Source organism: Staurois parvus, unplaced genomic scaffold, assembly GCF_062004578.1.
Source record: "Staurois parvus isolate SC_StPar_1 unplaced genomic scaffold, SC_StPar_1.0 ptg000486l, whole genome shotgun sequence".
Classification (NCBI taxonomy): domain Eukaryota; kingdom Metazoa; phylum Chordata; class Amphibia; order Anura; family Ranidae; genus Staurois; species Staurois parvus.
In genome coordinates, this window is record NW_028318282.1 from 2,268,485 (window position 1) to 2,292,705 (window position 24,221).

The 24,221-nt window shown below is 37.4% G+C and overlaps 2 protein-coding genes across 2 annotated transcripts; both read left to right on the plus strand.

Moving 5' to 3' along the window:
- Positions 1-665: 665 nt before the first annotated feature.
- LOC149452272 (olfactory receptor 2AP1-like) lies at positions 666-1,607 on the plus strand. Its single transcript, XM_089689547.1, has one exon. The coding sequence runs from the start codon at positions 666-668 to the stop codon at positions 1,605-1,607; it is 942 nt and encodes a 313-aa protein (XP_089545673.1).
- Positions 1,608-13,598: 11,991 nt separating this feature from the next.
- LOC149452273 (olfactory receptor 6C4-like) lies at positions 13,599-14,635 on the plus strand. Its single transcript, XM_089689566.1, has one exon. It carries the CDS (start codon positions 13,606-13,608, stop codon positions 14,545-14,547), a length of 942 nt encoding a protein of 313 aa, XP_089545692.1. The 5' UTR covers positions 13,599-13,605; the 3' UTR covers positions 14,548-14,635.
- Positions 14,636-24,221: the final 9,586 nt, after the last annotated feature.

Consider the following 24,221-nt stretch of genomic DNA (forward strand, 5'->3'; position numbering starts at 1 on the left):
ATGATCATAAATGAGATCAGATAGTTTAACGCGTCTTAACTAAATTGAGAAAAGAAAAGAAACACTCAGCAATAATAATGAATTATATTGAAGCTAAATTGCCTTTTCTAGATTCTTGTCTCAGGTGTAAAAAAATAATTGCTTCAAAAGAAAATGGTCCCCTGTGTATGAAGTCTAGAGGATCCTTCTCCCTTGTTTTTACAGTACATATAAATATATTCACATGCTAACATGTTTCAGGTGTAATTTCTCACTATACTCTTTGTGGGATTTCAGTTATTAAACTGTCTTTGTATGTTCTCTAACACTTCTCTGCTTATTTGGAATATGCCTGAGAATTTCCCTGTAAGTATACACTATGATTTGAACAATTTGATAAATATAATCTATGCAGTCATAAGGATTGTTCCCATTGATTGTTTGCCTGATCAGGGGGTCCCTAAAAATTAAGTGGTGAAAATCACTTTTACAATACTTTCATTCTGAAGATTCATTATATGAATATTATATGATAGTGAGGATACTGATATCTCTGATCACTGCAAATAGCAAAAGGACAGGGAGACATCTTTATTTTAGCGCAAACCCATCAAAAACAAAATCTAAGGTCCACAAAGACCCTTAAATGACAGTTCTCTATATTTCTTTTACAGGGATTCTACACTATGAAAGAAGAATTAAATAAGACCATGGTGCAAGAATTTATTTTATTTGCATTCTCCAGTTTAAAACAGCTCCAGTTATTACTGTTCTTCCTTGTTTTGGTGGCATACATCATCTGCGTTACAGGAAATATCATCATCGTCATCTTAGTTAGAATTGAACCCTTGCTTCAAACTCCAATGTATTTTTTCATAAGTACTTTTGCTGTTCTTGAAATTATGTTTGTGACGGTTTCTATACCAAAACTTCTGGATAATTTGATTTCAGGAAATAAGAGGATATCTTTCATTGAATGTTTTACACAGATGTTTATTTTCAATGGTTTGGGTATGACAGAATGTTATTTGTTATTAGTCATGGCCTTTGATAGGGACTTGGCTATTAACAGTCCTTTACGTTATTCTGCTATTATGAGGAAGGAAATTTATACTCAGTTAGCTGTGGCACCATGGGTTGGTGGTTTTTCAATGTCTTCCATGACTCTTATTTATATGGCTCAAATGAAATTCTGTGGGCCAAATCAGATAAATCATTTCATCTGTGATGTGGCGCCACTTCAGAATTTGTCTTGCTCCGATCCTTCAATGAGCAAATTAAGCACAACAATAGCCGCTATTCTTGCTGTAGTTGTTCCAATTTTAATTATCATAACTTTCTACGTTCACATAATTAACGCCATTTCGAAAATCAAGGGCGCTGAAGGCAAGCAAAAAGCCTTTTCTACCTGTTCTTCTCACCTTATTGTGACTAGTCTCTCCTTTGGATCGGCTCTTGTTGTGTACATCAGACCAACTGGAGGGGAAAATGACAAATTTCTTGCTCTTATATACACAATTCTTACCCCACTCTTAAATCCCTTCATTTATACTTTGAGGAACAGTGATGTGAAGACAGCAATAACAAATTCAGTCTTGAAGAAAATACATTTATCCTGTGGCCTGTAAGGCACAATTTTAGTTCACATTATGAGAAAAAGTGTATTTAAATATGTTTATTATTTCTCAATATAGAACATTTTGCTACTATACACAATAGTTGAGTACTGTATGTAACACTTTTTTTTATTTGCACCAACATTCAGATTTTCAGACACGTTTTTGAAGTGTATCCCCTTCTTCTGAGGTCCAAGCAGTACTAATACGCAAAATGTTAAATAAGACACTCTCTGAGAAAAAAAGAATACACAGTGCTAGGAATAAACTGGGAATGTTGGTTTAATAAGGAAAGGAGTGGACTACAGAATGGAAAAGGGGGGAGGGGGGGGGGTGGAAGAGTCACAGAGGTGAGAGTGGTCATACAATGGTTGAATAGTCATCTAGAAACCTGAGGTCTACATTTAGTTCATTATCTTTGTCAAAGAGAAATACCATAGTTAGTTCAAAGGTTTTCCTTTCCTGAGCAAGTTCCTTTTAGAAAATATAACATAACATAACATATGTGTCTTCCATATAGTGGTCATGTTGTGTGAGATAATGTTTTGCAGGTGTACAGTAACCAGTAACCACCCCCCTTGTGTTCTCTAATGATGTCCCTGTGTCAATTCATTCAATGCATAACAGGACAGAAATTTAAAAAAAATAAAGAAGTACACAACATTACTGGAAGTACAGCTGTATTTTTTTTTATTTAAATATTTTATTATTAACCACTTGACCTCCAGAGGATTTACCCCCCTTAATGACCAGGCCTTTTTGCTACTTGGCGCTGCACAAATTCAACTGATAATTGCGTGGTCATGCAATGCTGCACCCAAACTAAATTTACGTGCTTTTTTTTACACAAATAGAGCTTTCTTTCGGTGGTATTTGATCACCTGTGCGCTTTTTATTTTTCACGCTATAAACAAAAAAAGACCAAAAATTTTGAAGAAAAACAATAATTTTTACTTTCAGCTATAAAAAATATATAGTAAACTCAAAGTTGGTTATAAATTTAGGTCAAAAAGTATTCTGCTACGTTTTTGGTAAAAAAAATCCCAATAAGTGTATATTGATTGCTTTGTGTGACAGTTATAGCGTCTACAAACTATGGTATATATACTGCAATTTATGCCATTTTTTTTGCTATACAGCGCTGCACTAGTTTAACGGACAATTGCGCAGTCATGCAATATGGTACATAAATGAAATTTACATCCTTTTTTTTCCCACAAATTGAGCTTTCTTTTGGTGGTATTTGATCGCCTGTGCGGTTTTTATTTTTTGCGCTGTAAAAAAAAAGGCTGACAATTTTGAGGAAAAAAAACAATATTTTGGACTTTTTGCTATAAAACAAATTCTGTAAATAAAACAAAAAATCAAATTTAGTCATAAATTTCTGCCAAAATGCATTCTGCGACATGTCTTTGCTAAGAAAAAAACCCAATACGTGTAAATTAATTGGTTTACGTGAAAGTTATAGCGTTTACAAATGGCGGGAAAGATACTGGGATTTTTAGGTTTTTTTTATACTAATAATGGTGGCGATCAGTGACTTATGACGGGACTGCGGCGGACATTTTGACATTGGGGGGGTATTGACTATATCCTCTAGAATTAAATTTGATTTTTTAAACTCCTTCCATTTTTTCCATCTTATATGGAAACTCTCCATCTTATCTTCATTCATGGGCTAAAATTCCTCCATTCTACATATCTGATCCACCCAATCCTTTACTTTTGGCGCCTCTTGTTCCTTCCAAAATTTGGGTATCAGTCCCTTCGCAGCATTCAGATAATACAATAAACCAGATTTTTTTATATTTTTTAACTGAAAGCTTAGTACCATGAAAAAGGCAGATCTCCGGATCTTTTGGAATATTAACCTCTATTATTTTCTGAATCAGGTGTACTATTTTCCCCCAATGCTCTTGAATTTTAGGACACTCCCACCAAATGTGATACATTGTGCCTCTACCTCCACGCCAACATAAAGGTGAATTATCACCACTTAATCTCTGTGCTATACTCGGTGTGATGTACCATCTTGCTAAACATTTATAATTCATTTCTACCTCCTCATTTTTACATTCTCGTGAACGAAACAATATATTTTCCTTTGTTTTTCATCATCTATTGTTACTCCTAAATCCCTTTCCCATTTCTCTATAAATGATAGCCTTATATCAGTGATTATTCCAGTGAGGATCTTGTATATTTTGGAAATCCAATGTTTCCCATCTCCCCTTGTGTCTAATAAGTGCTCAAAAGGGTTCCAATCCTCTCTTGTTCTCATTGGCCTTGGAAGCTTCCCTATAAAATGTTTCAACTGAAAATAACGCCACCCGTCCATTCTCATAAATATTTGCCTCTTTTTTTTTCAAGTCCTGAAGTGAACCTATTTCCTTACCCACTATTATGTCTCTTAACTGTACATCTTCCTTCTTTATCTACTTCCCTGTGACACTTTCTTTACCTGGAGGAAAAAACTCTGTGGATCCCAAGGGCATTAACAATTAATTATATTCCCACCCCATTTGTTTGTGTAAAATATCCCAAACTCTTAAAACATTAGGCGTGAACAAACTTGTGCTGTCTGCTAATCCTTGATATTGTGGAGGTATCCATACAATTCTACTTAAATTAGTCTGAATTTTATATTTTTACCCACCTTTTCCCAAGTGCATTGTGTCCAATCAAAAATTCTCGCCAATATTACCGAATTATAATATCTTTTCAAGTCTGGAACTCCCAGTCCACCTTTCTCTTTATTTCGACTTAAAATTTCATAACGTATTCTAGGTTATTTATTCCTCCATATAAACCTTGTTAACATTTTTTTAATTATTTTAAAATATACTTCTGGTAGTTTAATTGGTATCATTTGAAATTTATATAGAATTTTTGGGACCATTACCATTTTTATCAAATTTATACGACATATCCATGACAGAGTTTCCCCACCCATTTTCCTTAATACATCCTTAATCTCATTTAATAATGGGATATAGTTTAATCTATATAAGTTCTTGGAAGATACGGTTAATTTTAATTCTTTTTCTCTCCAAACAAAGGGAATTCCTTCTGTAACATGTTTTTCTCTCTATTTAGAAGATTTATATTTAAAATCTCTGCTTTAGATGGATTTTTTAGATTTGACATCTCCCCATATTCTTTCAATGCTTTCAATAAATTTGGCAATGTTATCCTTGGGTTTCTGACATAGAACAGCATGTCATCTGCATAAGCTGCCACCTTATGTTCTATATCTCTTGTCCAAATTCCTTTTATATCTATGTTATTCCTTATTGTAGCCAAAAGAGATTCCAGTGATAAAACATATTACAGTGGAGATAGAGGGCATCCCTGTCTTGTTCCATTTTGCATCCCAAAATACTCTGATAATTTCCCATTAACCATGATTGCTGCAGAGAGTTGACTATATAATTTCCTTATCCATTCTCTCATTCTGGGTCCCATCTCCAATACTTCCAATGTATATAACATATATCCCCAGTCTACTCTATCAAATGCCTTTTCAGCATCAATCAAGAGTACCACCACAGGGGTTTTCTCTTTCCTGCTTTTTGTATGAGAAACAGAGATCTTAATCCGTTATCTCTTCCCTCTCTTCCTGGAACAAGCCTACTTGATCTATAAGTATCCATTCTGGCATTAGGTCTTTCAACCTACTTGCCAGAACTTTTGCATATAGTTTAGTATCTGTGTTTAATAAGGAAATCGGTCTGTAACTAGAACAGTGAGTATCATCTTTACCTTCCTTATGTATGAGAACTACATGGGCTTGTAGGGATTCCCTCCTCATTTCCATCTCTCGACCCAATGCATTCATATATATCCTCAGTTTGGGTACTAATAGTTCTTTATACTTTTTATAATATCTCACTGTGTATCCATCGGGTCCAGGACTTTTTCCAGCTGTAGTACTTTTTAATGTGAAGTGTATTTCTTCCTGCGTTATTTATGATTCCAGAGATTTTAATTGTTCCTCATTTAATTTCGGTAATCCTGCCTTTTTTAAATACGTCTGTCTTTTTTCTATTCTTCCAACATCCTCTTTCTTCATGGAACCATGTGGAATAATATTGTATAGCTTATTATAATATTCTTTAAATACTTTAGCTATATCTTTAGTTGAATACACTAACTCTCCTTTGTTATCTCTTATTTTCTCTATATAGTTCCTAGATTTTTTTTTTCTCGGAGCCCTCATTAAATATTTTCCTGGCCTCTCCCCATCTATATCTCGCAATGATCATTTTATTAAACACTCTACTCTTATCTTCTTCCAGAAAATTATTTAATTCTTCTCTTTTATGTATTACCCTCTACATAATCTCCTTTGTTACTCTATGTTTATGTTTCTGCTCTAACTCACAAAGTTCTTTAAGAAGCGTATTTATTTTCCTCTTCTATCCCTCTTCTTCTTTGCTCGAATCGCTATCAGGATTCCTCTAATATAAGCCTTATGAGCCTCCCACACCGTTGCTACAGACACTTCCCCCATATCATTTTCCTCAAAAAATTGCTCTATTTCTTTTTTAATCTTTTGGTCCGTCTCTTGATCCTGGAGAATTGTCTCATTTAACCTCCACAATTTTCCCCTATTTTGCTCATTTCCCCATAATAGTTGCATTGTAACAGGAGCATGATCCGATATTGACATCTCTTCTGTTTTTACTTTGACCAGGGATTCAATAAGTCGATGGTTTAACAATATATAATCTAATCTTGAGTACATCTCATGTGCATGAGAATAGAACATATAGTCCCTGTCCTTCATGTGCTTGATTCTCTATATATCTACAAGTTGGCATTGATATAACATTTTTTTCAAGGATTTAAGAGACCTAATGCCATCTCTTTGCACATGAGACATCATATCGATCTGAGGATCCATGCAAAAATTCAAATCTCCTGCAACAATTAAACTATCTTTTCTAAAATCCATTAATTTCCTCAGAGTATTTTTTAGGAACACCTCTGGTTTCTTATTCGGGCAATAGATATTTGCCAATGTGCAATCTATTTCCTGTAATTTTCCCTTCATAAACAGAAATCTCCCTTCTGGATCTACCCATCTGTATTCCAACTTAAACCTTATATTTTTCCCTTCTGGATCCTTAAGTTGTTGCAACTACTGGAGGGTTAACTTGGCCTTGTGCTTAAGATCATTGTCATGCGGGAAAGTCCATGAGTGTTCCATGCACAGAAGAATGCAAATTGTTTGCCAGTATTATTGGATAACATGCTTCATTCATTTTGCCATCAATTTTCACAAGATTCTTCTTGCCTTTAAAACTCAAAACATCAGTGAGCCGTCACCATGCTTCACAGTGGGGATAGGCCTTGTTGACCCCTGTTCAAGCATAGCGCTTATGGTTGTGACCGTAAAGCTCTATTTTGGTCCTGTCACTCCAGATTAAGGTGTGACAGAAGACTTAAGGTGTGTCAAGGTGTTGTCAACCATATTGTGACCGGGCTTTTTGTGGCATTGCTGTAGTAAAAGCGTCTTTCTGGCAACTTGATCATGCAGCTCATTTTTGTTCAAGTATCCCCATATTGTGCTCCTTTAAACAACCATACCATGTTTTTCCAGATCAGCCTGTATTAACCTCTCCGGAGGTTACCTGTGCGTTTTTTTTTATCAGGAATAAATCTTCTGGCAGGTGTGGCTGCAATCTTTCTTGGTCTACCTGACCTTGGCTTGGTATCAAGAGATCCCCAAATTTTCCACTTCTTAATGAATGATTGAACAGTACTGATTGGCATATTTAAGGCTTTGGATATCTTTATATATCCTTTCCAAACGCTATAAAGTTCCATTACCTTGTTTCACTGATCTTTTGACAATTCTTTTCTGCTCCCCATGGCTTAGTATCTAGCCTGCTCAGTGCATCCACGTGAGAGCTAACAAGCTCTTTGACTACTTATACACACACTAATTGCAATGTAAAAATAAACAGATGTGGGAAATTAACATTTAATTGCCATTTTAGCCTGTGTGTTCCACCATGTATGTCTGTACCAAGGCTAAATATCCCAAGGTATGTAAACTTTTGATCAGGGCCATTTGGGTGATTTCTGATATTATGATTTAAAAAAGGAGCCATTCAACTATGTGATAATAAATGGCTTCATATGATAATTATCCTTGAATACAAGACCGTTTTTTGGCATGATCAGTCATATTTTCACTGTTAATGCCAACATTTCAGAATTTCTGCCAGGGTATGTCAACTTTTGGGCACAACTGTAAGATGATATTCAAGGATAACAGAGACCAATGGGAATACACCTGGGTAATACCTAAGTGGAAGCATGATATCACCATGGTAAAAGGAGAGGACCAAGCCAACTGGCTAATAAAAAGGCCCAGTGACCAGTTTAGAGGGTTGTGAAAAACGGAATTATTTTTACCCCACGTATTCCTTATGTTCTTTATCATATCTATTTTTACTGCATCCACTTGCCTATCTTGTACAAAGGTACAAAAGTTATCAAAGTTCTAAACTTGTTTTGTACACCTGATTTATGTGATATCTATCAGTTGCCCTCAATTTTTTCTGTACAATAGCCCTGATGAAGGGGGAGGCAGTTCCTGCAAAATACATTAACTTTTTACCTGTGATCTAAGTTCTCGGTCAAGCCTCTCAAAATCCAACCTCAGTTGTGCCGTAAGTCTAAACCTGGTGTGCCTCTAAACCTGTTCTAGGTCGTTCCCTGGGGAATCTCTTCCTCTCACTTTCAGAGCTACACAACTCTCTGAAGGACTAATTAGCCCTGTTTTCTTTCTTTTGCTACCCAAGCATGCACAGGTCCAGCTTTGTCATACACACACACACACACACACATACATACAAAGGACTTGTTCGTGTAATGTACAGTACAGCATAAAAAGTGATGGGGTCAAACAAAATTTTTTAAAAATGTTTTTTTTTTTTTGCGTTTTGATTACATATGCACATTCTATAACAGGGCACAGTTCAATAATATTTTGGCATCTTGTGTTGAAACTTGTGTGCTACCTATTTCCTGGGAAATGCCACTGACAAGCAAAGAAAACACAATGCTGTACTTTCTAGAATCAGTTCAGCTCAAAACCAAGGGGTATGCTGTTGACAGCCCCTGTAATTTAAAAAAAATTAAATAGCCAAAAAACAGGAAAAATAATGTATAAAAGTTCTGAGGAATTGATTTATGACATTAACATTTATTTTTGAAGCTCCTCAGGATTACACTGTAGTCCAAGATAAGGACTTTTTGAGATCATGTCTTGGAACACTATACATAAATTATATTAATGTAATTTTTTCCCTACAAATAACACGTTCTTTTGGTGGTACTTGATCACCTCTGCATTTTTTATTTCTTGCGATATAAAAAAAATTGACAATTTTGAAAAAAAATATTTTTTACTTTTTGCTATAAAAAACATATCCAAAAAAATTTCTTTATAAATTTAGGCCAAAATGTATTGTTAAAATGTCTTTGCTAAAAAAAGTGTATATTATTTGATTTACGTGAAAGTTATGTCTACAAATGGCAGTATATATATACTGGAACTGTTTATACTAGTAATTGCAGCAACTTATAGTAGGTCTGCGGTGGGCACTCTAACACTGGGTGGGAACTGACTGCCACTGGCATCTCCAGTGACACTAATACAGTGATCAGTGGAGAGAGATAGAAAGCAGCACGCCCATGCTGACTGAAGAGAGATCTGTGTTGTATAGACACAGATTTTTCCTCTCTCAGCTTCACCGATGATCACCGAGTCCTGGCCAGGAATCACTGGCCGGGACCCAGTGATTGACATCCTCAGGAGCCAATGGTAGGATGGGTTGGGTATCGCAAGCCCCCTATCTGAAAATGCAAAATCATGTATATTTATGTGATTTTGAACAGCGCTGCCATCTTCTAGCAGTACATCTGCTATGGGGTGGTCTTGAAGTGGAGAGCTAAAAAAAAGCATTTTGGTGGACCAATTGGCAGAGGTGTCCATTGTTGCCTAAGAATAGGCAACTGCCATCTGGTTTAAAGAACATCAAGTTGCCCTGTTTCACTCCAAAAAAGTGTTTGCATATAAAGCAACTTGGTATTCATTAAACCAGTTCACTCCGAGCTATTTTTAGATAGCTGACAATGGGCACCTCTGCTGATCAGACCACTGGTGGGCATTTTTAGGCCTCTTTAACTAACCTAGTTCTAAACAACCACCTAAGTATCCCTCTGAGGATTCAGGATTGGGACCTCCATGGCACTAAGAGTGACCATTTTCTTCCTGTGTGGAGACAGGGTTTTCTTCGCCTGCTCACATGAAAGGTTGCATGTCCCTACCCTATAGGGTGACCGCAGCCTCAACAGATGTAAGTTATCTTCCTTTTTCTCCCTTCTCTACTGGAGGGGGGGGTCAAATTGGTGTGAATACTGAGAAAGTTCTATCACAGCCTCCCTCCCCAACTCCTATTTCCTCACCATCTTGCTCTTATTGTTATTACTTGAGGGTCAATAGGAGAATCAGCTCCCCAAGTGTCCAGAAACAAAAAGATTACCTCACAAATCAGGACTCTCAGTCTTTTTAGCGTATCCTGTCTACAAACTCTTGAAAAAAATTAATAAATACACTGAGGAGGAAGAAGAGGGGGGAAATGGAAGAACCCCTAAAAAAAAAAAAGAACCTCAATACTATAAAAATAGTCAGTCTATCTATACACACACTTACAGAGCATGAGATATCTCTGTTGGGTAAAGGGGTAAAGGACTTAACTTTTCTCTTTCTCCCTCCATTAATTTTAATCCTTTTACCATCTTTAAAGATTTAAATACATTTATCAAACAACAAACGGTCAAAATGTTCTATATTATGAATCTCCCACAAATGAATATAATTAAAGTGGTTGCAAAGGAATTTGTTTTAAAATAACAAACATGTCTATACTTACATTTTCTATTGCACAGAGTGGCCATGAACCTTTTCTTCTTGGGTCTCTCACTGGTGCTCTTGGCTCCTCCCCTCACCCAAGTTCCCCCAGTGGGAAGAAGCTTCCCGTACAGGCACTCGTGTGGGCTGTCTCCCGAAGCCCCTTGCTGCCTCCATTGACACAGACAGCAGGGCTCGGCCCCGCTACCTTTTTCTTTTCATTGACTTTGATTGACAGCAGTGGGATAGAATGGCTCTCGCTGCCTCAGCAAATTCTGTGAGAGCTGGAAGTGAAGGGAGAGAAGAGCTGCAGTCGTGCACAGCGCTGGACTGAATGAGAGCTCAGGTAAGTATAAGGGGTGAGATGCCAATACCGATGCCTACATTTGCTTTTATCTTAACCACTTTAATGAAGCTACTGATTCTTTAGTAATGAAGGATATTGGAATTTGCGACACAGGGAACATGGCTGCACTAACTACTTTAGAGGAACTGATAGCAGAAAACCATGAGATTTATGTTAATACACTGTTTTGGTATTCCGTCTCTATATGCCATACATCTTTTAGAAATAAGTATGTATTTCACCCTGTACCAGCTAACAGTGCAACATTTTTACCAAGTAGTTTATGCTGACCTATTGGCTATCAGCAAACAAGAGATTTCTAACTTGACTCCTATGGATGAATGTAATTCACTTAAAGCTTTGGCCCAGAACCATTACATCGTTATCAAATCCGCTGACAAGGGTGTGAGGGATATAGTTATACAAGGGCAGAGCAGATTATATCATTGAGGCTTATAATGGATGCAGGGTCCTGGGTTTAGTAACACTTTATGTGGTCTCCCACAGTACACAGAACTTGGAAATGCAATTATTTTCGTAAATATAAACTGCTAAACACCTTTTCTCAACAGCAGCTAGAGCAGCCTTGTGACTTCAGCAAAGCACTGGTTAAAGCTTGTGGGAGGAGTTTCATTTCTGCTCGGAGGATGCAGAACCCCTGACCTATGTCTGGACAGTGTTGATTGGCCCTGTGCTGATCACATGCACTCTCCCAAGAAAAAAAAAAACTGTCTAGCAATACACACTAAACTGAACATGTACAGAAGGGCTACGGGTTCAGTCTGTCTTATCAGTAGATAAGACATGGACATTAGAACAAAAGGAGGGGCAGAGAAGACAGGATCAAACAGACGTCTTACAAAATGCAAAAGATTAACCCCTTAGGTTCCACAGTGAGTATAACAAGCATGCTTTACTACATATGCAGACTGATTTTACTGTTGAGGGCACTGAATGACTTTGTCCCGGCACTGACTATATAGAGTATATAGTGTGTTTTGTCTGGCAATGCCTTTATCTTCGAAAAGGAAATGTCGTCCTTGTTCAGATTGTCCAGGGTTGCCATCGTCTTCCTAGATTTAGATACTGGCTCAGAGTTCATTTAACATTCTGGTCCCTGTGCAATTTTGGCTGTGGTCATAAATGAGATCAGATCAGCTACCTGCTGCAGCCTTTCAACTCCTTTCTCCTTCTTGATATACAGTTACGATGTTGCAATCAGATCGAAAGGGAGAGTAGGCCATGGAAATGTACCCTTCCCCTGCCTGTAGAAGACCAGTTACAATTCCTCATCCCAGACACTAGAGCTCTCAAGGATTATTTTTGAAAAGAAAAGGCACAGCTTTTTTAAAAGTTGTCTGCTATGTATATTGTGATGTGTCAAGAATGTCCAGTTACTGAAAGGTCCACCTCCTTGCTCCCAGCCTACTTTTTAAACATAGATAGCACAGAAGACTGATGAAGTTCAAGCTGCCCTTTCCTTCTGTCAGATTGCTCTTTGTCATCACATTTACACGGAGTATAGTTTGGCTCAATGTACTTCCCCTCCAGAATACTCTGTTGTAACAGGGATTACAGGAGACTGACACCAAGACCTCATTCAAATGAACTTTTACACCAGTAGCCTGGGAGTGAGAGACTTGTTTATCCAGCTTTGGTCTCCAGTTGCACAGCTGTTAAATTCAGATGAGTGACTGTATCTGTGCTGGAGCTGTGACCCAACAGAAATGGATAGCCTCTTGTACGCAGCACCTTGCAGTTGCAGCCAGGGAAACAAGCCGATCATTCATGGGTTACAGATCTCAGCAGCCATATAAATAAGGCCCAAATCAAATTCAGATACTTATACTAATTCCATTTAGAAAAGACATTTAATGATTTAATAATAAATACATAGATGCATTAATATGTCTTTATATTTAACTGTTCCCATGGATTGAACATTAGTGAGAGCATTGGCAATGCATGCGTTCATTTTGAAAAACAGACATATTAAAATTGTCCAAATTTATTTCCCTAGCAAATAAGATACAAATGCCTCTTCATGCATTCTCAGAAAGGCATGTAAAATTATATTTTATTAAAATATTATTTTTCTTATGCCTTTAACATGTCTCAACTAAATTGAGAAAAGAAAAGAAACAATCAGCATTAATAACGAATTATATTGCAGCTAAATTGCCTTTTCTAGATTCTTGTCTCAGGTGTAAAAAAATAATTGCTTCAAAAGAAAATGGTCCCCTGTGTATGAAGTCTAGAGGGCCCTTCTCCCTTGTTTTTACAGTACATATAAATATATTCACGTGCTAACATGTTTCAGGTGTAATTTCTCAATATACATTATATTATGTTCTCTAACACTTCTCTGGTTTTTATTTGGAATATGCCTGTTAATTTCCCTGTAAGTATACACTATGTTTTGCACAATTTGATAATGATAATCTATGCAGTCATAAGGATTCATCAGCTTCCCATTGATTGTTTGCCTGAAAAGGGGGTCCCTAAAAATGAAGTGGTGAAAATCAATTTTATAATACTTTCATTCTGAAGATTCATTATATGAATGTATTATATTATATGATAGTGAGGATACTGATATCTCTGATCACTGCAAATAGCAAAAGGACAGGGAGACATCTTTAATTTAGCTCAAACCCATCAAAAACAAAAATGTAAGGTCCACAAAGACCCTTAAATGACAGTTCTCTATATTTCTTTTACAGGGATTCTACACTATGAAAGAAGAATTAAATAGGACCATGGTGCAAGAATTTATTTTATTTGCATTCTCCAGTTTAAAACAGCTCCAGTTATTACTGTTCTTCCTTGTTTTGGTAGCATACATCATCTGCGTTACAGGAAATATCATCATCATCATCTTAGTTAGAATTGAACCCTTGCTTCAAACTCCAATGTATTTTTTCATAAGTACTTTTGCTGTTCTTGAAATTATGTTTGTGACGGTTTCTATACCAAAACTTCTGGATAATTTGATTTCAGGAAATAAGAGGATATCTTTCATTGAATGTTTTACACAGATGTTTATTTTCAATGGTTTGGGTATGACAGAATGTTATTTGTTATTAGTCATGGCCTTTGATAGGGACTTGGCTATTAACAGTCCTTTACGTTATTCTGCCATTATGAGGAAGGAAATTTATACTCAGTTAGCTGTGGCCCCATGGGTTGGTGGTTTTTCAATGTCTTCCATGACTCTTATTTATATGGCTCAAATGAAATTCTGTGGGCCAAATCAGATAAATCATTTCATCTGTGATGTGGCACCACTTCAGAATTTGTCTTGCTCCGATCCTTCAATGAGCAAATTAAGCACAACAATAGCCGCTATTCTTGCTGTAGTTGTGCCAATTTTAATTATCATAACTTTCTACATTCACATAATTAACGCCATTTCGAAAATCAAGGGCGCTGAAGGCAAACAAAAAGCCTTTTCTACCTGTTCTTCTCACCTTATTGTGACCAGTCTCTTCTTTGGATCGGCTCTTGTTGTGTACATCAGACCAACTGGAGGGGAAAATGACAAATTTCTGGCTCTTATTTACACAGTTCTTACTCCACTCTTAAATCCCTTCATTTATACTTTGAGGAACAGTGATGTGAAGACAGCAATAACAAATTCAGTCTTGAAGAAAATACATTTATCCTGTGGCCTGTAAGGCACAATTTTAGTTCGCATTATGAAAAAAAGTGTATTTAAATATGTTTATTATTTCTCAATATATAAAATTTTGCTACTATACACAACAGTTGAGTACTGTATGTAATACTTTTTTTATTTGCACCAACATTCAAATTTTCTGACAAGTTTTTGAAGTGTATCCCCTTCTTCTGAGGTCCAAGCAGTACTAATACGCAAAATGTTAAATAAGACACTCTCTGAGAAAAAAGTATACACAGTGCTAGGAATAAACTGGGAAAGTAGGTCTGATAAGGAAAGGAGTGGACTATGGAATGAAAGGAGTGGGGGAAGAGTCACAGAGGTGAGAGTGGTCATAAAATGGTTGAATAGCCATTTAGAAACCTGAGGTCTACATTTAGTACATTATCTTTTTGTCTAACAGAATTACCATTGTTAGTCCAAATCAGGGGCGGACTGACCATTTGGGAACTCGGGCACTGCCCGAGGGCCTGGGGTCAGCAGGGGGCCCCATAAGATGCCCCTGGTACCTTTCATAGGTTTATTTGGGTGTGGTTTGAGTGTGGGTGAGGACACAGGGGCCCCATGATCCCCTATTGCCCGGGGGCCCCATGAGTTGTTAGTCCGCCCCTGGTTTCCTTTCCTGAGCAAATTCCTTGTAGGAACTATAACATAACATATGTGTCTTCCTTACAGTTATGTTGTGTGAAATAATGTTTTGCAGGTGTACAGTAACCACCCCCTTGTGTCCTTAAATGATGTCCCTATGTCAATTAATTCAATGCAAAACAGGACAGAAATTACAAAAATTAATGAAGTACCCAACATTACTTGAAATACAGCTGTATGATCTGATAATATTGAAGGTCCAATTTGAGTGTGTGACACATTTTAATGGATTGATTTGGCTGCACAGTTTGCAGCGTTTGTTGACGCAAGGCTTGGTTCCTTTACTTGTTTCACTGAAATGACAGAATTGCAGTCTCCTGCTGAATAATTTATGTCGGAGGTTGGGTGGTTGCCAGTTAGCCAGGAGTGGGGTTGGTAAACTATTTCTTCTTTTAGATTTTCAATTCTCTTTTTTGAAGGGTTGCAAATTTTTGATTATCTTTCTTATCCTTCCTAGCGCTCGATTGTATAGTAAGTAGTTAGTAGAGCTGCAGGATATTGTAGGATATTTCCTTTTCAGATTTTCAAGGCAGTGTTTAAAACTTGTAATGATGGTTTTGTTCTGGTAACCTGCTATGAGGTCTAGGGTAGCAAAGCTTTGACATAATATAGTTGTTGTAGCAATAATAATAATAACCATAATGATATTTTATAACTGTTAACCAAAGCACGGATCCATAGTAATGACCTGACTACGATGACAGCAATCCTACTGCTTATCCCTGATTTAGGTATAGTATATGTTCGTATCAGTGACAGTATTATTACAATTGACACTTCCAGCTGTTACAGAGAGTTAGCCAGAGGGCCCCATCAAAATATTGCTATAGTACTCCATGATTGGTACTTATGTCGTTGGCATGGGCTGTACCATTGTATCCCACATATTGTAACCACTGCCCATTTTGTGCCCACATATTGCATTGATTTCTTGTTTGCTGCTTGAGTATTGATTGACTGTACTTTTGTTGCCTGCGTACTAACAGGACTGAGCATATTGTCATCAGTGTTGTTTCCATAGATGACCATATCACTTTAATTGAATCCATGTACGCCCATAAATCAAACCACAGTACTATTATCTCAGTATTGTTCTGTGGTGTATTATGGGGTTCATTTTCTAAAGGCAAAAAGGCTGTGCACTTTGCAAAGTGCAGTTGCTCCAGAGCCTAGTAAATAAGGAAAAGCTTCACTTTGCAAACAATACCCAATTGCATGCAAGCAAAATAAGAAAGAAACAACATGCACATAATTAGTTGATGGAAGTCAATGGAGCTTCTATTCATTTACTAAGCTCTAGAGCAGCTGCACTTGCAGAGTGCAACTGTACTATGCAAAGTGCACAGTCAATTTGCCTTTAGTAAATTCACCCGTATGTGTCTACTATTAAACTCTCCATCTCGATATTCCTCCTGGCTCTGCCCCATCCCCTGTAAATCTAAAAGTTACTGACTGAATAGTTTGAAGGTGTGCACATACATATATTGCAGCCCTTAAACCCAAACAATATTCTGTAATTGTTGTGTCACAGAAAGAGACATTTGTACAGACCATCCAGTCATTTCAGATTTAACTGGACTGTCCCACAATGACTCACCTTGCTACCTGAACAGAATTTATTGGCTCACCATGTTCTGATCTTGTATCAGGTAGACATCAAAACAAAGTGGTTGGCTGGCCACAATGTAAGCATCATCAGAAGAAAGAACCAGGCAGGTCCCACTGTACAGTGGAGAGGTGGGTCATCAAAACTCAGAGCAGCAATGCATCAGTAAGCTTATGTAAAGTCCATATCCCATTATCCAGATAAATACCTAAATCTGTCTTAGTGTTGTGCAATCACCTGCTGGCAGCAGAACTTACTAAGCTTGTATTGTCCAACGATGTTCAATACTCACTCATTTGCTACCATTATTGAGAGCAGTGATCTGTCTTTCAGAAGTGCATTCCATCACCCCATATTCATGATGAGACATCTGCCTTTCATGAATAAGACCCCCAGCCCCAGTGTAAAATTATGTAGTGTCCAGTAAAGCATATAGGTTGGAGTTGCCAGGAGTATGTAGTAGGTAAATCCCCAGTCACTATGTTTCACATACATTGTACCATCCTTATCACCTTACCCCCTTTTACCTTGGTCCTCACCCTCTGAACGCAACTATTTCTACACTACTAATCCCATTCCTTAGGCTCCATATTTCACACATGCTTATCTCCTAATACCACCCCATTCCCTCCCCCTACTATTCAAACATGTATATCCCCCAACCACATCATCATTCACACAGGTATATCTCCTAATCCCATCCTATTCCATTCCCCCATCCTCCTAACTCCCCACACTCACCATTCTGGCCAACCCCCTCCCCTAATAAGTTTCCCACCCTCCCTTCTTTCTCCTCACCACCCTCTCTCCACTCCCATGATTTCCATTTTTTGACACTTCCTTACCCATCAATCTTTGTAGCTATCACTTACAGGTCCAACAGGCTCTCACCTGCAGTTTATCTCCAGTTCCAGACCTGTACCAACTACATCAACCTACACCAGTTAGTGCTACATCACCCTAGGTTCTAGTTCAAGATGTCATTATTTTAATTTCATTGTTTAATCATATTATTACACTGTTTTAATAATCTATCTTCATGTACTTAAGGTTACGATGCTTCATACAGCCATGTCAGCATTAGGCAATTATAATTAAAAATAATCATAGATATTATATAATTATTATAGTCTTTGTATGGAATGATTTACCCATTAATTTACTGTATAGATACCTATATACCTATATCTACAGTGTGTGTGTGTGTATATATATACATACATACAAACACACACACACACACATATAAAATATTTCTGGCCCCAGATTTGTTTGTAGAAGGAATTATTGTTCCCTAAGAGCTTTAGAGTGTACAGTACAAATACACATAAGTAACAAAACATATCAAGGAGTTCAAGTATAGCGGGCAAATTTATTTATTTTTTTCTTATGGGATTCATATTCAATTGTAGGTCATAATAGAATGGCACAATCATAAAACAATACAGGGCAACAAGTAAACAAATGAAATTTGCCCTCCCTGTTCAAAAGTCCTGTTCTGCATACCCTTAGTTCCTAAAATTGTGTATTGCCTCCTTTAGCATCAATGATAGCATGCAGTCTTTAGTAATAGTTGTCTATGAGGTTCCAAATTCTAGCAGGTGGCATAGCTGCTCATTAGTCTTGGAAAAATGCCTCCAGGTCATGCAAAGTCTTTGGTCTACTTCCATGAGCAACATGTTTGAGATCTCTCTGGAGTGGCTTTGTAATATTAAAGGTCAGGGGATTGTGATGGCCACTCTATAACCTTCATCTTTTTCTGCTGTAACTACTGAGGATTAACTTGGCCTTGTGCTTAGGATCATTGTCACACAGGAAAGTCCATGATTGTCCCATGCACAGAAGAATGTAAAGGCATCTGACAACCATGCAGATCATTTTTGTTCAAGTATTGCCATATTGTGCTCCTTGAAACAACCACACCATGTTTTTCCAGAGCAGCCTGTATTAACCTCTCCAGAGGGTACCTGTGCATTTTTTTTTAATCAAGAATAAATCTTCTGGCAGGTGTGGCTGCAATCTTTCTTGGTCTACCTGACCTTGGCTTGCTATCAAGAGATCCCCAAATTTTCCACTTCTTAATGAGTGATTGAACAGTACTGACTGGCATATTTAAGGCTTTGGATATCTTTAAATATCCTTTCCAAACTCTATAAATTTCCATTAACTTGTTTCACAGGTCTTTTGACAGTTCTTTTCTGCTCCCCATGGCTCACTATCTAGCCTGCTCAGTGCATCCACATGAGAGCTAACACGCTCTTTGACTACTTATACACACACTAATTGCAATGTAAAAATCCACAGATGTTGGAAATTAACATTTAATTGCCATTTTAGCCTGTGTGTTCCACCATGTATGTCTGTACCAAGGCTAAATATCCCAAGGTATGTAAACTTTTGATCAGGGCCATTTGGGTGATTTCTGTTATTATGATGTAGCCTCCCTAGCGGTCTGATTATGTCAGTATTTCTGTGCTCAAAGCGGTACATTTTTTTGCATGGAAATATGTATTTTTTTATTGTAGGCCTGTAATTTTTAGGAATAACACACTGAAATCTGTCCGAACAAGAGTCTAGTAAACATCCCGAGTATGTTAAAATTTGAAACGCAAAATAATACATTATAATTTAATAATCATTAAAAAAATATAATAATAAATTTAATTCAATAATGTAATCAAACCAAAAACACTGAAATTTTAAATATAGCGCCAAGTTCGCACATCACTGAGCAAAGTCTCAAAATCGTTTTCAGTGTCTGATGACGAATTTCCCCACAAATCATTATCACTCAATTCTGCAAGTCATTCTAATTTACGATCGCTGTTCTCTAGCTGGTCTAAAACCGATTTTGACCTAAAGGAATGCTTTTTGGACGCCATGGACATTTCTCAGGCAGAAAGAACTGTAAAAATGCAGGCAGGGCACAGGACAAAGCACTCGGGACAAAATGTATGTGAAATGGTTTGATACAGTAATGTTATACTATGTGATTTTAGTGTATTTATTGAATGTCACTTTTTCACATTTTTAAATTTCCCGCCGTTCCGTCCCCGTACGTCCTGACGTTTCAGGGAAAGGAACCCAGAAGACAGATGCCAGCATCGGCCGGAGGACATTGCAGTGGACAGTGCAGGAGGGACATCGCGGGAGCAAAGGACAAGGTAAGTGAAGAAAAGATCCCAGAGCAGCGCTGCAAGGTATTCCCGAGTGTAGCTCAGGTTACCGCTTGTGGTGCTGAACCTTTACCCCGAGCTACACTCAGGAATACCGCCAGGGAGGTTAAAAAAGGAGCCAATCAACTATGTGATAATAAATGGCTTCATATGATAACTATCATATAACTATCCTTAAATACAAAATCGTTTTTTGGCTTGATCAGTCAAATTTCCAATATCAATGCCAACATTTTAGAATTTCTGCCAGGGTATGTAAACTTTTGTGCACAACAGTAAGGTGATATTCAAAGATAAGAGAGACCAATGGGAATACACTTGGGTATACATAAGTGGAGGCCCATAGCACAGATACATGGCAAGTGACCAGTTTAGAGGGTTGTGAAAAAAGGAATTCTTTTTACCCCTCAAGGCAAGTAATCAGTGTAGAGGGATGTGAAAAGAGAAATTCTTTTTAACCCACATATTCCTTATGTTCTTTATCATATCTATTTTTACTGCATCCACTTGCCTATCTTGAACAAAGGTATCAAAAAGTTTTAAACTTGTTTTGTACACCTGATTTATGTGATATCTATCAGTTGTCCTCATTTTTTTCTGTACAATAGCCCTGATGAAGGGGGAGGCAGTTCCCGCAAAATACATTGACTTTTTACCTGTAAGCTAAGTTCTTGGTCAAGCCTCTCAAAATCCAACATCAGTTGAGCTGTAAGTCTATACCTCTAAACCTGGTCTAGATGGTTCCCCAGGGCATCTCAGTTACTTTCAGAGACTAAAACCCCCAACAGCTACACAACTCTCTGAAGGACTAATTAGCCCTGTTCTCTTTCATTTGATATTCAAGCATGCACAGTTCCAGCTCTGTCATACACACACATAGGACATGTTCATGTAATGTACAGTACAGCATAAAAAGTGGAGTCAAAATATTTTTTTTAAATTTTTTTTTGAGTATTGATTACATATGAACATTCCATAGCAGGGCACAGTTCAATAATATTTTGGCAGCTTGTGTGCTACCTATTTCCTGGGCAATGCCACTAACAAGCAAAGAAAACATAATGCTGTACTTTCTAGAATAGCGTTGCACCTTCCTGGGTCACTTTTCTGTATTCGGCTTGCTCACTGGATTATGAAAGTAGCACCAACACCCCTAGAAGCGCATAAGCCCTGTTTATGATATCCCATCTCTATATGCCATACATCTTTTAGAACCTAGTCTGCATTTAACCCTGTACCAGCTAAGGGTGCAATTTTTTTTTTACCAAGTAGTTTATGCAGACATATTGGCTATCAGCAAACGAGATTTCTAACTTGACCCCTATGGATGAATGTAATTCACTTAAAGCTTTGACCCAGAACCATTACATCATTATCAAATCCACTGACAAGGGTGAGAGGGATATAGTTTAACAAGGGCAGAGCAGTTTATATCATTGAGGCTTATAGTGGATGTAGGGTCCTGGGTTTAGTAACACTTTATGTGGTCTCCCACAGTACACAGAACATGGAAATGCAATTATTTTAGTAAATATAATCTGCTAAATACCTTTTCTCATCAGCAGTTAGAACAGTCTTGTGACTTCAGCAAAGCACTGGTTAAAGCTTGTAAGAGGAGTTTCCTTTCTGCTCTAGGAGGATGCAGAACCCCTGACTTATGTCTGCACAGTGTTGATTGGCCCTGTGCTGATCGCATGCACTCTCCCAAGAAAAAAAAAACTGTCTAGCAATACGCACTAAACTGAACATGTACAGAAGGGCTATGGGTTCAGTCTGTCTTATCAGGAGAAAAGACATGAACATTTGAACAAGGAGGAGGGGCAGAGAAAACAGATTCAAACAGCCTTTTTACACAATGCAAAATATTAACCCCTTAGGTTCCACAGTGAGTATAACAAGCATGCTTTACTACTACATATACAGACTGATTTTACTGTTGTTTAGTAACACTTTAAGCCTCATACACATAATGAGAATATTGGATGAATGATCATCCATTTTTTTTTTTGCATGCAAGTCTCAAATAGAAAGTGAAGAGGTTACTAAAGTTACGAAAATTCTTGTACGACAGAAAGAAAATTCGGAAGTGATGTAATGTATTTGTATGGTATTTTCAGAAAAAAAACTGATTAAATAAAAATCGTACGATTTGGCATCGTACGAGAACTATTTGTTTTGCTTGTCCCTTCAAATCACTTTGGTCAATTTTCGGACAAATTTCACATAAGGGATTTGGAAGAAAGGGCGAATTCTCATTACCACACTTTACCTAAAAGAGAATGTAAAGGAAGGATTACAAAATAAGGTTTGTTACAGAATTCCACAATCAATATGGGAGCATGTAAAATGTTTCTGCAAGCATTGGTTGCTTCTATAAGATCCACATCTCAAGTCACCCATTACTAGCAAACCTAATTTATCCTGCCGGAAAGCCCAAAATATTAAAGGGAAGGTGGCACCAAGCAAATTATCTGCACATATTAAGACAGATATACAACCTGGTAATAATGTTTAGTAGTCTCACGGGTATGTTTTTTAAATTACATTCTGGTTAAAAATCCCATGGTCATTATTTATTTGTTACTTTTTCCATTTTCAGCTAATATTGTGCAATATTTTCTGAGCCAGTAAAAAGCTTTATTTTGTAGTGCTAAGTGTGGCTTCAAATTCCCCTGATTCTTGTAGTCCCACCAACCCTATAATATTGATTCTTACAGTAAAGGGACAGACTTGACAAAAAAAGAAGTGGCCTTGAAATGAGTAGCCATGCCTCCTCATGCTTCCTGGTGTGTAACATCATTCTGTGTTGGTTCCCATGCTTTCAGGAGCATTGCACATGCCTGGATAACCTGGCCTGAGGCAGTACTTATTATACCCTGGAATGGACTAACCACTGCCTGCCCAGGATGTGCCACCATGTGCAGCTGAGCACAACTTACAGCCACTTATTTTATTCTTTATACTCCTGACGAAGTTCTGTTTTTTGGAGCAAAACATGTAGAGTTTCCTTTTTTTTCTTTGGGAGCACTTTTTAATGCACATGGCAATCACTCCCCCCCCCCCCTTTTTATTTGGAGAGGTCTGTACTGCATTTTACAGTGCATCATATGCATTCCTGAAGACAGTGAGGTATTTTTGTCTGGATATGGTGATGTATGGGGTTTATCCTTGAGAGGCTAACTTTTAAGCCCGTGGATGAGTGTACCCGTATTACATATCTGTAGCAAGATAGATTACACTATATAATTAGTTTTGTCCATGGGGTAACTCCATTTCCTTAACAGAGATTATATTTTCAAGCTTATAGGCTTATGATCAAACCACAGTTCCTCTTTGTATGCCGTCACTTCATCTAAAACGGTATGGTATTTGATTTGGTCGGGTGTTATTAACCATTTGGATGTAAGGTAAATAATCGCAATCGTATCCAGTCATATTGTTGTGCGCAGCACATTCCACTCCAATAGGCATTAATTACAGTTGAGCATACATTTTCTATATATTTAAATAAAGGTCATATATTTTACATTCATCAATTGGCCAATGGGTGCATAGGGAAATGCACCCTTGTCCAGTATAGATCTGCCTGGGATGAAAGCGGTGCCTATTTGAGGCTATATGAAAGTGCTCCTTGTTTTTATAAATGTGAGTTGCCAGTTGCCTTTTTATCATTTATTAAAAGTGCTTATAAAGCTACACTTAGAGTTTGCCCTCTGGTGTTCTTTTTATCTCCTCTTCCTCCTGCAGTGCTTCAAGTGCCTGGACTATTAGCCCCCAAAGTATGCACATATTGCCATAGCTCACTGCTCTGGTTGCCTCGACAAATAATATGCACACATCCTGTATAAGGTTTTGCTGACAGCAAAAAAAAAAAAAAAAGAGCTCTCCCAAGCCTGTCCTCGTGCAATACTCACAGGTGCTCATTTTTTGGTCACTAATACATGTGCAGCTGCTGCTGCGGCATGGCCAAGGTACATCATAGTGCTAAATGATGTAGCACTGCTACCTATAACTAAATAATGAATAAATAAATACATTATTTCCTACATGTGTGAATAAATCAAAATGATCATCAATACATTATCTATGAATTACAAATACATAACATATAAAACTCTTATCAACGGGGTTAATATATAGCATACTCTATGAATTCAGTCATATAAGGTGCATGTAGCCAACACCAACATAATATTAAAGTTCCCATGCTGCAGGTCTGCTTTCTGCAATCCACTGCCACCT

Coding starts and splice junctions, on each gene's coding strand:
- LOC149452272 (XM_089689547.1), top strand. CDS start 666: ATGAAAGAAGAATTAAATAAGACCATGGTGCAAGAATTTATTTTATTT.
- LOC149452273 (XM_089689566.1), top strand. CDS start 13,606: ATGAAAGAAGAATTAAATAGGACCATGGTGCAAGAATTTATTTTATTT.